The 16,240-nt window shown below is 50.2% G+C and overlaps 1 protein-coding gene across 2 annotated transcripts in view; it reads left to right on the top strand.

The window, feature by feature from the left end:
* The window catches only part of Dnajc11 (DnaJ heat shock protein family (Hsp40) member C11), a 48,087-nt gene extending 32,311 nt beyond the window's left edge, over positions 1 to 15,776 (top strand). For both annotated transcript variants that reach the window (XM_021644252.2, XM_060378996.1), the window contains 12 exons: positions 1,240 to 1,368; positions 2,409 to 2,531; positions 3,345 to 3,418; positions 5,104 to 5,293; positions 5,904 to 5,989; positions 6,328 to 6,444; positions 11,305 to 11,460; positions 12,293 to 12,362; positions 12,990 to 13,047; positions 13,135 to 13,277; positions 13,738 to 13,867; positions 14,530 to 15,776. In XM_021644252.2, coding sequence (XP_021499927.1) covers positions 1,240 to 1,368; positions 2,409 to 2,531; positions 3,345 to 3,418; positions 5,104 to 5,293; positions 5,904 to 5,989; positions 6,328 to 6,444; positions 11,305 to 11,460; positions 12,293 to 12,362; positions 12,990 to 13,047; positions 13,135 to 13,277; positions 13,738 to 13,867; positions 14,530 to 14,555 — 1,302 coding nt within the window. In that variant the 3' untranslated portion in view covers positions 14,556 to 15,776. The remainder of the gene's footprint in view (positions 1 to 1,239; positions 1,369 to 2,408; positions 2,532 to 3,344; positions 3,419 to 5,103; positions 5,294 to 5,903; positions 5,990 to 6,327; positions 6,445 to 11,304; positions 11,461 to 12,292; positions 12,363 to 12,989; positions 13,048 to 13,134; positions 13,278 to 13,737; positions 13,868 to 14,529) is intronic.
* The last annotated feature ends 464 nt before the right edge of the window (positions 15,777 to 16,240 follow it).

Raw genomic sequence — 16,240 nt, 5'->3', positions numbered from 1 at the left:
TTCCTCCAAACCCACATAGTTTCCTACCATTCAGATTTCACCCATTATACTTGATTTTAGTCATATCTTATGTCCGGTTCATTTCTCCATGTGGTTCCAATCCCTCACCTGCAGATTCTCCACCTCTCTCAAGATTCTCCTCCTCTCCTCCCTGCCTCCTTCCTCTTCCTCCCACTCCGGACCAGGGTCCCACCCTATCCTCTCCGTTGCTCAGCATTGTGGCTGGTTGTTTTAATTGATGATATAAAGAACAAATGGTGACATGTTTACACAAACTTGAGACAGGTGATGCTTAGAATAAGCATCTCAAAGCAATGTCCGGATTGAAACCAGATAGTGGGAGGAGAGAAATCAGCATTTGAATGAACAAACGTAGATCGTATACATTCCAAAAGAATATTGTACCAACCCCAGCGTGAGCTACATAGTGAGTTCCTATCTTGAAAAATAGTAAATAGGCTGAAGAGAAATAAAAATGTGTATTTTTGTGTGCACGCACAAGCACACACACACACACACACACACACACACACACGCATTGGATTAAGATATGTACTCCTGAGAAAAAGTCTTAGAGCTTTGAAAGAAAATGATAAACCTTGTGTTTCTGAGTAAGCATTTTTATCAGTGTGCTGGCTGATTTTATATTAAATTGACACAGGCTAGACTCTTTTAAGACGCAAGAACCCCAATTAAGAAAATGCCTTCGTAAGCTTTCTTGATTAGTGATTGATGAGGGAGGATAAAAACCTATGGTGGGTGGGACCACCCCAGGTTTGGTGGTCCTGGGTTCTATAAGAAAGCAGGCTGGGCAAACCGGTAAGCAATGGCCTCTGCGTCAGCTCCTGCCTCCAGATTCTCTTCCTGCCCTGACTTCCTGCAGTGATGAGCTGTGGGTGTGGAAGTTTAGCCAATGAAACCTTTCCTCCCCAAACTGCTTTTTGTCGTGGTGTTTCGTCATTGCAATAGTGACCCGACGGTAATCCGTCAGCAAAGTTTCAGCTTTGTATTGGTGAACTTGCTCTCTTCTGTTGCTCAACTTAGTCTTAAAAGCAGAGCCCGTAGTGCCAGGGTTTTCCAGGGCATTCTGTAGTGCTTTATGTGAGCCGTGACATTCATGCCGTGTGAGCTTCGTAGTGCACCGTCCTTCCGTGAGTTCAGATGCCTGAGCACTCTGCTTCAGTGTCTTTACTCCACAGATACCAGCACTCCGTGCTGACTGCTGTTTTTCTGCCCCAGGGAACCATCAGCGTTGGAGTAGACGCCACTGACCTTTTTGATCGCTATGATGAGGAATATGAAGATGTGTCCGGAAGTGGCTTTCCGCAGATTGAGATTAATAAAATGCACATATCCCAGTCCATTGAGGTAAAGCACACAGACACCTCTCCGAGTACAGCCTGAGTTAATGAGGCGCAGTGCCGGAGCAGCTGGATGAGAGTTGGCTCAGGGTTTCTCCTCATCTTTATTTATGAAAGGCTGCAATTAGCCGCTGGCGGGGTCGGGGATAAGAGTGAGGGAGAGAAAACATGCCAGCATGCTTCATTTGGCCTTGTTTGGTACTGCTTTGCCCACACACAGGGCAGCTTTGTGCTGGTGTGCAGCTCCCAAGGTCCAATCTTGCCAATTAGGAATGCTAATGGTAGAAGCACAGAAGCCCAAGGTCAGGGAGTTTAGGAAAGAGGGCAGGGCTTCCTGGCATATAGTTCTCTATGCTTTTCTCAGTTCTAAGGACTTGACTGTACGGAAGACAGTAGCACCTCTGGTCCTGAGCCAAAGAATTAGAATGCCATCCTCTCGATCCTGGATGCACTAGGGTCAGGCCATTCTACCTAAGACAACCAGACTCTCTATCTCCAAGGCATCTTTATTACCACGTGTGTCAGCTAACCCCGTATAGTTAACTCTAAGAAGTTTGCTTCCTTGAAGAACCCTCAGTACATCCAGAACCTGGGTGGTAAGCTGGAACTGAAAGCCCAGGCAGCACATCACAGGGTGGGGTCGCCATGAGTCTCCTGCACTAGGCCATGATTCTGCCTTGACATATCTACAGCTCAAGTAACTCAGTAGGTAGCTGTGTCTCCCAGTTAAGAGCAGGCCATATACAGACATAAATGCATATGGCCGGGGTCGTGTCCCCTAACCCTGGCTTGCACTCAGGAGGCAGAGGCATCCCACAAATTGGAGGCTAACCTCATCTGCGCAGCCCCACAGCCAGGGCCACCTACTAAGACTCTCCCAAGAAGAAATCTTTGTAGAATAAACTGCTTGCATGGCCGCATGCATTGATGTGAAGTGAGAGGAGAGCATAGCACCTGAGGAGGCCACCTGTCCCCATGTCCTAACTGCCAGGTGACCTGTGTCCCATTGCTTCCGTGCACTTGCTACCAGCAGCTATCTTCTCTTAGGCACCCTTGACAGCCACAGACACAGCCATCCTCTCTGGAAGTCTCTCCACCCAGAATGGCAATGGCGGCGGTTCCATTAACTTTGCACTCCGGCGAGTCACTTCTGCAAAGGGATGGGGTGAGGTAAGACCAGCTGGGTTCTAATGTCCATACATGGCCCTGTTATTGAACAGTCACACTGCAAGCTAACCTTCACTGCCTGAGGTGCTCACGCTGCAGTGTTAACACAGTTCTAAATGTCAGTGTCCAGATACTGACTAACCACAAAAGAGTGATGTCTTGTGTCTGAGAAGTCCTGACAGTCCACAAAACAGTTTAAAGTCAGGATGCTTTGGGATGTTAACTTCAGCACTCCAACCCTGGGAAGTCAGTGTCTTTGTTTCCCTGAGATGACCCTTTGTTATACCAACACAAAGTGGTGGCAGTCACGATTCCTGGTCGATGATGGTAGGTGACAGTGAAAGAGCCAGCACTGCTGAGCAAATGCAGCTGCAGCAAACAGGCATTCAAGAGTTACTTGAAAGTCACCCAGGCTAGCATACAAGGCAGCCGGGGCAGTGTGGAAAGGCTAATGGGCTGATGAGGCCATTCCAGCTCCTGGGAGACCTTCCCATCAGGAGCCAGCAGTGTGGAGTTGCACAGCTGCCTGCAGCATGTAGCAGGTGGGCCCTGCAGTGGGGAGGGGTGTCACCCACCAACTTCCTTTGCCTTCTGACTGGAGCTGAGGAAGACCAAGATTCAGGACTAAGATTGTCTTTGGAGGAGTCCCTGTCTACAGTCTGGGCTGCCTGTGACTCTGGGGTTGAAAAAACTCCAGTGAGACATTAGGGGTCTGCCAGCCCTCTGTTGAGAGCCTGGCCAGGTGGGTGCCGGGCCCTGGGTTGGTGCCATAGGTAGAACACTAGTAATGCTTTCTCTGTTTGTTTCTCCAAACAGTTGGAGTTTGGAGCCGGAGACCTCCAGGGGCCTTTATTTGGTCTCAAGCTGTTCCGTAATCTCACACCAAGATGGTAAATATGCACGATAACTCTTTATGCTGTATTAACTTAGGGTGTTAGAGCCTGTGAATTCTTGTGCTTGTGGACATCTGAAGTTACTGTGCTGTGTGAGCACAATAGCACAAGTGCCATGAGCAGCCTGCAGCTGGGAAGAGCTCTGTATTGGGAAGCAGGCCCAGCCCCACCAGACTTTCTTCTGGGTTGAGAAGCTTCCAGACTTGGGAGCGTGTGTGTACTGGCCCTGTGAGAACCATGGAACAGGGTCTGTGGCTCTGCGGGTTGTCTCTCTCCCAGAGGCTGTGGGGACTGCCTGGTGGTCCTGTGGACATGGCCACCCCAGAGCTTTTTATGGCCTCTGAAGCCAAAACTGATGGCACACCTCCAGGCTTCTGTTCTGGTTTTCCCAGCTGCTGTAACACAGAACACTGCTGAAAGCAGCGGAGGGGTAAAAGGCTTTATTTCAGCTCACAGTCCCAGATACTAGTCCATTCTAGTGCAGAGCCTTGAAGGGACTGGCCACATCACACCTGTGATCCCAGCACTTGGGGTGCAGAGGCAGATGCCTCTCTGTGAGTTTAAGGCCAGCCAGAGCTAGTCTGTCCTCACTGATGGATGTAAGGGTCCAGATCAGGCACGTCTCCCCTTCAGGGTTCCCTGCTTTATGACCAAGTCCACACTCAGTCTTCCAGGTGTGTGTAGTGGTGCAGGGATAGAGACAGAGATCAGAAGTTAAGGTCATCCTCAGCTACTTGTTGGAGAATTTGAGATCATCCCGGGATACAGAAGATTTTACATCAGAACAAAGTTGCTGGGTGAGGCCAGGTTTAGTGGTTATATGCCTTTGATTCCTTCAGTCCATACTGTTGAAATGCCTCCTCGAACCAGAAGGTGGGGCTGCTCTTCCTTAGACGCTGACATCAGAGCCCTTCCTGGAAGACTGCTCTTCTGTCATTTCAGTGAACTAGTTCACAGCAGGGCTGAATATTAGGACCCTGAGGGCAGGTTTTAAAAATTGTGGGGTCCAGAGAGATGGCTCAGCAGTTAAGAGCACTTGTTGGGAGGACCTGGGTTTGATTCCCCACACCCACATAGCAGCTCACAGTCATCTGTAACCCCAGCTCCAGAGGATTTAATAGGCACACATACGTGAATGTAGACAAACATTCATAAAGTAAAATAAAAATCTCTGCGTGTGCATGTGCGCACATGTGTGTGAGCTGGAGTTCCTTCCTCCCAGGACTTCTGACTTAGTCTGAGGTGTGTTTGTTGAGGTGATTGGCTCTACTTTTTGTTGCATGTTGATACCACTTGGGGGCTGTTCACGCTCCTAGCCTGTGCTAAAGAATTGGGTTGCTGGACAATAGGAGTCAGCTGTCAGTGGCTACAGAGCAGCCAGGTGATTTCAGCACTCACAGAGTTTCGAAGCTACAGTGTTTGAAAGCGTCCCCAGCATTACCTTGTGTTGGCTCAGCGCACAGCACTTAGGTGCTCTGATTTACTAGTGGACGGATGGTGGGGATTGAGGCTTGCCAGGGAGGAGCTCGAAAGATGTGCACTTTCTTTGCCTTGCTCTGCTGCTCTCCTTGCTTATTAGCACTGGCCTAGATGTTGTGGGGTGATGTTCAGTGTGGCAAGAGGATGCGGTAGGACAGCTAAGAGCCGTGACAGCTGGACCCTTTCTGTCTGTGTCCCCCCAGCTTTGTGACGACAAACTGTGCTCTGCAGTTTTCATCCCGTGGAATCCGGCCTGGCCTTACCACTGTCCTAGCTCGGAACCTGGATAAGAACACTGTGGGCTACCTGCAGTGGCGATGGGGCATCCAGTCAGCAATGAACACAAGCATCGTCCGGGACACTAAGACCTGCCACTTCACTGTGGCCTTGCAGGTGAGCAGAGGGGCTGCCCTCTCTTGAGCATGCATCTGGAGGAAGGTGGCTTATCGTGCCCCCAAGTCCTGCGGGGCAGCTCTGGGTACACTCAGCAGTGGGCGGCCTCTAGTGTAGAAGGAGGAAGTTCGAGGCTATGCTCAGAAGTAGCTCAGCTGCACATCCTCATATCAGAACGGTGTTCTCGAGTGCTGTGAACAGGCAGGAAGAAAAAGAAGCTGGTCTCTGAGAATGAATGTGCCTCCATTCCTCCTCCTAGCACCAGGGACTCAGGATTGCCAGAGATTTGTGTTTCTCTTGAGAGGCTAGTAAACTGCACCTTGATGAAAAATCTCGGTTTTTTATAGTTGTGTGCTTCATAGCATTTCTATCAGTGGTAGATTTCTGGGGGAGACCATGTCACCCAGTGGAGTCTCTGGCACCTTATTTTGTGTGAGTCTAACAATGGCAGATCGCTAACAGCTCTCAGAACATTACACAGTTAGCGGCTGTAACTGTTCACACACCTGCCTTAATGGAGCGTCCTGCTGCAGACCCCATCAGAGGTAGACAGCTAGGCATCATTCCGGAATGGTGAGCATGACCCTGCACCCTTTTCTCCTTTCCTCAGCTGGGGATCCCTCACTCCTTTGCACTCATCAGCTATCAGCACAAGTTCCAGGACGATGACCAAACACGTGTGAAAGGGTCCCTCAAGTAAGTCTTGGCCTTGCTGTCAGAGAGGTGAGCCAGCTCTGAGGAGAGCTCTCAGGGTAGAGGTGTGACTGGCACCAGTGTGTCCTTGTCACACCTGTGATGCCCCTCATTGCCTCGTGCTGGGTGGTGGGATTTGCTGCTCTAGCTGGCCTTGAGAGGCTCTACTGTAAGAGAACCTCCGGGGTATTCCAGAGGTGCTTTTACCCCCAGGAGCATCAAGCTGCCTGCCCCCGTGGGTGATGTGGAGTAGGGGAAGGACTCTTGTTTTCATTGCACTCCCACGTGTAGGCCAGGGGGCAAGAGAGATACATACCGACAGCTGTGTTCTGTCTCCACAGGGCAGGCTTCTTTGGGACAATAGTGGAGTATGGAGCTGAGAGGAAGATCTCACGACACAGCGTCTTGGGTGCGGCTGTGAGCATTGGCGTCCCTCAGGGTGTGTCTCTCAAAGTCAAGTAAGTTGAACCTGACCCTTGCTAACCAGGGGATGGGATTAAATTCCTCGATGTGCCATTGCTTCTGTGTCAGCTCCTTGAGCAGGGGTCAAGGAGACAAACACAGCAGTGTTAGTGGAGGCTTAGGCTCCCGCCTTCCATGGTACTATGTTGACCACTGGGCCCCTCACACCTTTCCAACCCTGCCAGTGGCCACTGTGCCCACCCCATGCCACCATAGGCATTTGCAGCATCAGGCTCCTTCTTGCGTAATAGCATGTCAACATACAGTTGTCCTCCATGCCACCCAGGGCTTCAAAAGTTTGCCTGGACTTTTGATACTTTGTTTGAGATATGGTCTCACATAGCCAAGGCTAGCCTGGAACTCACACTTGGGACCCTCCAGTTTCAGCCATCTCAGTATTGAGATTTCAGACATGCACACATCTAGCTTCTGTGTGCATGTTTGCTCATTTTCCTGTGGTATTGAAGTTGAGCCTCTTTCCCAGCCTACTCTGGAGGCTTTGACCCACCTGGGCATCTTCCTTTCCATGCAGAGGCAGCTATTCATTGCTCCTGGCTTGGTAGCAGCAGCCTTTGCCTCTCCAGCCTGCATTGGACTTCTATGTGCCAGGGTTCTTAGACACCAAGCTGTAGCTCTGATTTCTTTTTAACTATCTCTTCCTGTCTCCCAAACAGGCAACTGTGTCTCTTCTTTTTTTGTTTTGTTTTGTTTTGTTTTGTTTTGTTTTTAAACTCTGCTTTATTTGGGGTGTTCAGCCCTCAACCCCTCCCCCCCAACCATAAGTAGGAGAGAGAAAAGGTTAGTGGGGAGAGGGCCCCAGACCCCTTTATTTCTCCCAGCTAGTTAGGGTCACCGGGTTCTTTTAGGGCTCTGTACCACCACAGACGCAACCAGCAGGCTCCTTCACAAGGAGGAAGCGTTTCTGTCTGCGCCACACCGTCTCTGGTCTCTCTAGACCGCTACCAGCAACACAGAAAGCCACTCAGCCTCTTTCTCAGCCTCACATTTATACTCCTAGACCACACCTCTCCGTGCAAATTAACAGACGTGGACAAACGATAACCCAACTAAAATCCCACACTTGGGATTAAAGTGAAAGCATATTTACATAGCATACAAAGAAACTGGAACTTCCCATTACAGGCCTCTCTGGGGAGCACAGCCCTTGGTGGAGGTTCTCTTCCCCACGAGGCCCGTGTTCTTAGTATTGTCATCTGCAGACTTGTGGATGGAGGCCCAGAAGCCATGCCTCATGAATCCCTGGGGATGGCTGTACTGTACTTCCAAAGTCCTCACCTGAAGAGCCCAGTCTTGGCCGGCTTCCTGAACCTCTAGCTCATGTGCACAGTGTCCTCTCTGTATCCGTGAGTGTCTTGTGTACAGATTTACCCTGCATCAGGAATGCTGGAGGGAAGGTCGCACAGATCCAGGAAGAGCAGCATTGCCAAGTGGTGCCGGAGGGCGTGGCCAAGACAGCCGACTCTGCAGTGCTGCATCAGGGAGGCTGAAGCCGGCTGTCAGGACAGTGCTTGCTAGGAGCACTTGCCTTTGACCCCCCTCCCCCCCCCTGCCAGAACCCATGCAGAAAAAGTCCAGTGTGATAGAGCATGCAGTAGTACTGCTTCTGGGAAGGTAGAGATAGACTGATTCCTGGGATTTGCTGGCCAGCCAGCCTAGCCTGCTAGCCAACCTCCAGCCCAGTGAAAGATCTTATCTAAGAAAAACAAAAAGGTGAGCAACTCCTTAGAAGTGACGTGGAGGTTGTTCTCTGGTCTCCAAACGTACAAGTATCCACCAAAAAAATAGAGGAAAAAAAAGTCAAAGAACTAAATTCCATAATTCCAGTTGTAATGACTGAAGCTTCCCGTCTGACCTCTGCAGGTACTGCATGCACACACGGGTGCAGACATACATGCAAGCAAAACAGTCATGCATATGAGTTAAATAACTGCTTAAATATGCTTGTGGTGAGAATTCTGGATTTTTGTTGCTTTAGAAAACACAGAAATATTATAAGAATGTGGTTTTCTTTTAATCCAGGTGTGAGTATACAGTGCTGCCACAGACTGTCCACACCAGCTAACTATGATTTGCCTTGTACTGTAGCATAGGTGTGGCTTTGCCAGCGGCAGATAGTTTTTGTGATTGTGTGACCTTTGGAATTCTGGGAACTTTTCAGAGGGTGTATAAATGCTAGCGGGCTGGGTGGTTATTGGTCGTTCAGGGGGCTTGGTTGCTCATGCTCAAAGAAGAAATAAGAAGAAAGGAATTAGATTCAAGGATGATCTTTCTCTCTCTCTCCTTTCCATCCTTCTTTCTCTCCTACTGATAGAGGATGAAACTGGAAGGATAAAGGGTGGGAAAAAGAAGAACCCACAAAGTAGTAAAAATCAGCTACAAGCAAAGAAGAAACTAGACTCAAGGATCTCTCTCTCTCTCTCCCCTCTTGCCTTGTCTCCCTCCTATCTAGTGAGAGGGGTGAAACCAGAGGGATAAAGGGCTGGAAAAAGAACCCACAAAGTAGCAGAGGCCAGCCACATAGACTAGTGAAGATGCATGGATTTCTGCATGCACACTACCGTTTTGCATCTCTGAGCTAAGATTCCTGGACACCAGTGGTCAGATTGTCTGACTGTAACCCTCTGTATGAACAGAGAGCACTGGGGAGGCCTGGAGATGGCTGAGACCCTGTCCTCAGCTGCATTTAGACTGAGAACCTCTGCTCAGCTCTTAACTGTGAACTGGACTCTCATCCTGTGTTTCCTGTGATAGTATTAAACTGCCCAAATTGGCCAGGCAGTGATGGCATGCCTCTTTAATCCCAGCACTTGGGAAGCAGAGGCAAGCGAATCTCTGTGAGTTTGAGGCCAGCCTGGTCTACAGAGTCAGTTCCAAGACAGCCAGAGCTACAGAGAAACCCTGTCTCGAAAAACAAAGACAAAACAAGAGTGCCAGTTGGATGTCTTTTAACCTTGACCATAAGTATGTTAGAGTTCAGATTTCCAAATATTTGTGTATATAATTAGGCATGTTGGGAGTAGGACCCAAATCTAAATGAATTAATTTTTTTTTTTTTTCACAAACATAGAGCTTTAAAAATCTTTCTATTTCACCTTCTGTTAATGTTGCTATTGTGTTACGTGTGTTTCAAGGAGTGTGTTTCTTTCATCTAAGTCTGAACTTTCTTACCATTGATTTGTTCCTGTCACCTGCCTGTCCTCTTTGTAATTTGTCCTATTGGTAATTTGTATCCTCTATTTGTCTTTAAAGACAGGGTCTCACTAGATAGACCATGCCAACCTCAAACTCACAAGGATCCAAGTGCCTCTGCAGCACCATCACTGGGCCTACATGTGTGGGACACCATGCCAGGCTTGAGTGCCTTCTAATAAAAGCATTTATAGCAATGAAGTCCCTTTATGTTCTATTTCATCTTACAAATTTAATGTTGTATTTTCATTCTCCAGTTCATGCTGTTTCCCAATTTCACTAAGAGCACATTGCTTAGCTGAGCATTGTAGCACATGCATTTGCTTTTGTTAGTGTGTGCATGCCTTTAATCCCATCATCTCTCAGGAAGCAGGAGCAGGTCCATATCGAGTCTGGGCAAGCCAGGAATATACAATAAGCCCTGTCTCAAATTTAAGGCTAGTCTAGGTTACATAGTGCCAGGCCAGGCTGGGATGCACAAGGAAACCTTGTTCTAAAGCTCAGCAAATGTGTGCGTGCCTAAATGCATGCATACCTAAATGAGCTGAGTAGCTGCGGGGCCAGCAGTGCTTGGCACGCCTGGATTCTGCGCAGTACCAAAACATACAGTGGGAAACATCCCAGTGCCACATGCTCCTGCTCACCTGCCCTGCTGCCGTTCAGCACTTCAGTGTCTGTGTTTTAAAATAGAATGAACACTGGTCTGAGGCCTCTTTGAGAGAGATTGAGGCAGGAGGATAACTGGAGTTCCAGTAGTACGTCAGGGACCATAGACCATATGGGCAACGTAGTGAAACATACCTCCTCCCTATCCCTCATCTCAAAAAATGGATAAAGCTCGTTATTTTTTTCTAAAATTTGTTTTTATTTATGTCTTCTGTGTGAATGTCCATTTATATGTAGACGTACGTGCAGATGCCCTTGGAAGTCAGCAGAGGGCATCAGGTCCCCTGGATTTAAGAGTTACAGGCAGCTGTGAGCCCTCCAGTGTGGGTGCTGGCAAGCAGACCTGGGTGCTCCTACAGTGCTCATAGCCTTAGCTCTCTCTAGCCCCCAAGTTCTAGTTTTCATATATGGTAACGTTTATAGTTGCTCTTCATGCAGCCATTGGTCAGGAATGCCTCATCCTTTACAAAGTGTTCTTGCATGTTTGTTTGTTTTGTTTGTTTTTTGAGACAGGGTTTCTCTGTGTAACAGCCTTGGCTGTGTTGGACTCTCTTTGTAAACCAGGCTGGCCTCAAACTTACAGAGATCCATCTGCCTCTGCCTCTTGAATGCTGGGATTAAAGGCCACTGCTGCTGCTGCTGCCGCCACCACCACCAGGCTGCAAAGCGTTCTTAATCTGGTACCTTCTGAAATATGTGGGCTTGTTTGAAACATCCCACTTACTGACACAGGCTCTCTCTGGGACCATTGTCCTGTCCTTGGAAACCTTTGACACAACACAGCCATAGGGATGTGGTGTCCAGTTAAGCATTCACTCTCCCTTTGCCCTTGAGCACACTGTGGGCTCTTGCGTCATGCGCATAAGGAACTCAGCTTTGGACCTGCTGTGCTACTTCCTGAGAGCTTCCGGAAGTGGTGACCCCAGCACTCCTCTCTGGGAAGACCTGGCACATCCTCTGTTCTGCTCTGTTTCCCACAGGCTGAACAGGGCCAGTCAGACCTACTTCTTCCCGATTCACTTGACGGATCAGCTGCTCCCCAGTGCTGTGTTCTACGCCACCGTGGGGCCGCTGGTAATCTACTTGGCAATGCACCGTTTGATCATCAAGCCTTACCTCAGGGCTCAGAAAGAGAGGTGAGTTTCTCATTAGAAGCCTGTGCTTCAGTCTCCTCAACTGCAGAGAGAGCTGCATCTATTCCTGGGAAAATGAGGCAGGTTAATGCCAAGGAAGTGCTGAGCATGCTCCCAGGTCCTGACAGGCCCCAGTCACTCTTGACCAGTCAGTCGCACCTGCACAAATGACTGGACTTGCTTTATAAAATGATGCTCTAAACGGGACCAGTAGAAATGCCGTCTCCCTCCTTGATCCTAGACGTCTCACCCTGGCTTGAAGTGGAATGAATCTGTTCTGACACACACTAACTGTAGTCGTGGAAACCACATAACCGAGTTGGCTTTACAGTTTCTTGTAGGGAGCCTGCTGAGCCAGAACTGACCCCAAGCATCCATCAGAAACCCAAGCGATGGAGAAGCCCTGTGTTAACCTCTAGACCCTGAGCTTGGGAGGAGGGACAGGGTGCCTTCTGGCTGCCTATGACCTCGTCACTATAGTGTAGCCACCCAGTTCCCATGGGTATTTAAGACCTAAGCAAAGAGTATGCTCCATCGGGTGTCTGGCAGGGCTGTTGGGGGGCCAACCCTAAGTCCCTATATTTTTGCTGTAAGAATGACTATTTCTGTGCATCCAGAGCAGCCTGAGTTTCCCCTGCTTGCTGGAGAGCGCATTTCAGGAGGCTCCATGGAAGAGGTGGTCAGGGAAGGTGAGCTCAGGCTGCCTTGGTTGTGCTGAAGTCCTAGACAAGCAGAAATCCTGTTAAGATCACAGACTGCATGGTGGGCACAGTCCAGCAGGGGGCGCAGCTCCCCTGCCGTAGACTGACTTGTGCCTTGCTTCTCTCACTCAAAGGGAACTGGAAAAGCAAAGGGAGAACACAGCCAGCGACATCCTGCAGAAGAAGCAAGAGGCAGAAGCCGCTGTGAGTGCCCCTCTGCTTCTGTGCACAGTCCAGGGCACAGGGCAGCCTCCTCTAGACCCTTCTAGCCTACGCTGCTGAAGCTGGGACTGCAAAAGAAACTCCTTTACTCGCCAGTGTTGGTCCCAGACAGAGCCCAAGGGCTCCTCTTCCCCAACAACCTCATTTCCTCCTAAGCTCTTCTGTGGCCTGAGGGGCACTTTCTGGAGACCTCAGTCTGTGACGAGTGCGACCCTCCAGAGGCCTAACAAGGCTTTGTGAAGGGGCAGGTGTTGGCCCTTGTTTCCTCCCTCTATGTACTGCCTATCATAGGTGGCAAGGGATGGTCATGGCTTAATGGCAGAGTCCCATAGGATTCTTGTGACAGGCTGCAAAGGCACACAGCGGACAGACTGTGAGGCCATCCATGTCCTCAGGCAAACATGTGCCCATTTGGGGGCCAGCACACATCCCTACCTGCTTAATGACTCCACAGAGAACATAGGTCCTTTTCAAAGAAAAGCAGGGGTCCAGCTGCTCACTTGAAGTGTCTGTTTTGAGGCAGGATCTTACAGTGTGTCCTAGATGACCTCACTCTTGTTATGTAGCCCAAGCTAGCCCAGGGTCCCCGACATGTCCATCTTCTCTCAGGTTCGGCTGATGCAGGAGTCTGTCCGGAGAATAATCGAAGCAGAGGAGTCCCGAATGGGTGAGCGGGCGTGCCATCTTTAGGCTGGGCTGGGTGCTGGGGCCAAAAGGAAGACGCCTGTGTCATCTCCTGCCGGTCTGTCCCCAGGGCTTATCATCGTGAACGCCTGGTACGGGAAATTTGTCAATGACAAGAGCAAGAAGAAGGAAAAGGTGAAGGTGATCGATGTGACGGTGCCCCTGCAGTGCCTGGTAAAGGACTCCAAGCTCATCCTCACTGAGGCCTCCAAGGTACACCACCAGGGCATCTTGGACCCCTGCTCCGAACCAGGATCCATAGCAAAAGGCAGCTTGGGCTCCAGAGCCACGTGACAATGACAGTCAGGCCTGCAGCGACCATTTCCTTACAGTACCTGGATAGCTCCTGTGCCGGCACCACGGCCTGCTTTCGTGGACTCTAAAATCAACTCACAAGTGTCCACAGGTCCAGCAAACAACCCGCAGCAGCCTTCCTGGCCCTTGCATTTCATTTGAAAAGGGCTGTGGGTTCAGAAGTCATCTGTGGCTGTGGCTGGTGGGCTTCGGGCTGGCTTGAGAAAGGGACTTGAGGACCAATCTAGCACTACCTCCATAAACTAAATTCTCATTCCTTCATCAAGCTCCAAAGTGCGTGTCCTCATCCAGGCTGTGCCCAGCTGGGGCAGATGGGAGCAGTGCAGGGCTTGAGGCTTGGCCCTCTGTTTGTTCACAGGCTGGGCTGCCAGGGTTCTACGACCCGTGTGTTGGGGAGGAGAAGAGTCTTCGAGTGCTGTACCAGTTCCGAGGCGTGCTTCACCAGGTTTTGGTGCCTGACAGTGAGGCTCTCAGGATACCGAAGCAATGTGAGTAGCTGCCCTGGGCACCACCTTTCCTGTGCAGGTGGGCTCATCAGTCACAGCCGAAGGATTGAGGGGACAGGACTGGGTCCCAAAGATGCCTAGAGATGCTTTGGGCCAGGAACTTGACTCAGGAAGCAGCATTCAGCTCATCACAGACAGAGTCAGAGCATGCTTTTGGCCAAATCAATCATGCTTTTGGCTGGCCTACATAGTGAGGCTCATCTCCAAAATAAAAAGAAAAAGCTAGAGAGAGGGCTCACAGTTGAGAGCATGTGTTATTTTTGCAGAAGACATGGGGTTCAGTTCCCAGCACCCACATACATGGTGGCTCAAAGCGATCTGTGACTGCAGTTTCAAGGGCTCTGACGCCCCCTTCTGGCCATGAGCACCAGGCTTGAATGCGCTGCACATCCATGCACATCCGCATGTTCAGACAAACACAGACATTCAAAAGGGGTTGGGAGATGTGACACATGGCCACAGCTCTGAGAGGCTGTGTGGAAGTGATACCTTCTTCCAGATGCAGAAGCAGTTGCTGGAGTGTGGTGGAACTTAGGAGAAGCCCTGTCTCAAAGAGGAGCAGCAGAGCTGGCCAATGTCGGAGGAAGGGGGCGCAGGACACGTATTTGCCGTCTGCCAGCCTGACTTGTTCTTTTCTTCCCCAGCTCACAGGATCGACACAGATGGGTAAACTACTTGGCGACCTGAGTAAAAAGAGGCTACAAAACCTTTTTCCTGGGAGTCTACAAATTTGGAAGCAGGGAAAACCCAGATGTGAGATGTTTTTAGTTTATTTCTCGAGAAGGTGGCTCTGTATCAATTATGTGAAGGGACATGCCGAGCTGCGTGGGCGCTGTGGGTAGGACTGCAGAGCCTCCTTGCCAGGCCACAGCACAGCCATGTCTAACCCCAAGGATCATGTTCCTGGAGGGCAGGGCCTGAGCCAACTCTGAGGTCATCCACCCCGGTCTTCATCGTGAGTGGCTGTTTCCAGCAGCCCTCTGGAGTTATCTGGAACATTCTGCCCTCACACATGGGAGCTCTTCCTGACACCCACGCTGCACATGGGAAACATGGAAAGGAGGACGGTGTGTCGCGTGCTGCTCAATAAACTTCCCACAAGCCACCTCTCTCTTCTGAAACGTCACTGAATGGACTAGAGAGGACTGCGGGTTTATAAAACTGCTTTTCTTCTGAGACAACGGGTGTGGAAACTAGTCTCTTTCTTCCCACGACCAGAGCTTCTCAAATCATTCCTTCAGGCCCTGGCTTGGCACAGAGGGGAAACCCCCGGTCCCAAGGTGCACTGTCCAGGCACACTGCCCACATTGCTAAGAGAAGACACCCTGATGCCAGTGGACCCGTCACCCCACCCACAAGACACTGTCCTGCCGTGCCTACACCCACTCCTCTAGAGGATGGTGTTAGAAGGAGGGGAGCTTTGCAGGGCGTTGGGGCACAAGTTTGCCAAATCCTGGGTATGGACCCAAGGCCGGCCCAGGCACCTGCACCTCCAAGGAGTGCCCAGCAGGTGGTGCTGTTGCTCGCCAGGCCAGGCCCTCCCAGGGCACCTCAGGGAGTCGTGGCTCCCAGACCCCTTCCTTGCACACAGGCTCTCTACCCTCTTAAACAGGTGTTGCCACAGTAGTGGCTCTAACCCACAGCAGCAGCTGCTGAAGGCATTCTCAAGACCCCTCAGTTTTTAAAAAGCAATTCAATTCTGTAACGTTTATCTTTTTTTTTTTTTTTTTTTCCTTACAAGGATGTTTCTTTGCCCCGCAAGCTGAAATGCAGTTTGCACTGTTGCATGAGCCTTGACTCAGTGGCCTGTGGCCCCTGGGCACTGCTGCCCTTTCTGTCTGAAGCTGACTGTGGCAGCACTGCCCAACAATAAACCTGACCTGAAAGCTGAGGCCGCTTCTGTCCATCTGTGTGTGTGTGTTTAGGAAGGGACAGTGGGCTTCGATGCCCCAAGCACCTTTTCCCATCCCTGCTTCAGCTTAGACCATTGGCCACAAGCTGAAGCTGTAGTTCCATTTTTTGTCTTGAGTGTTTAACCTCAGATACAGAACCTCATAAGGAAATTAGACTTAAGATTTTGTGTTTGCACTTGAATCATGCTGGCCCAGAACTCGTGAGCCTGTGTGCTGGAGTTAACAGGTGTGTGCCTCTACTCACAGATGATTTTTGTTGTTTCTTTATTCCTGTGTACGGGTGTTTTGCCTGCACGTGTGTACCATCGTATGTTTGCATGATGCCCTCAGAGGTCAATGGGCATAGACTCCCCTGCAGCTGGAGGTACATCCTGTGTGCTGAAACCAAACCTGGAGTCTCTCAAAGAGCCCCATCCCTGGTGTGGTACAGCAGCCCCTGCCC

This window comes from Meriones unguiculatus, chromosome 3, assembly GCF_030254825.1.
Source record: "Meriones unguiculatus strain TT.TT164.6M chromosome 3, Bangor_MerUng_6.1, whole genome shotgun sequence".
NCBI classification, from domain to species: Eukaryota; Metazoa; Chordata; class Mammalia; order Rodentia; family Muridae; genus Meriones; species Meriones unguiculatus.
Note: the sequence above shows the minus strand (reverse complement) of the source record. Positions and strands in the feature narration are given on the sequence as shown.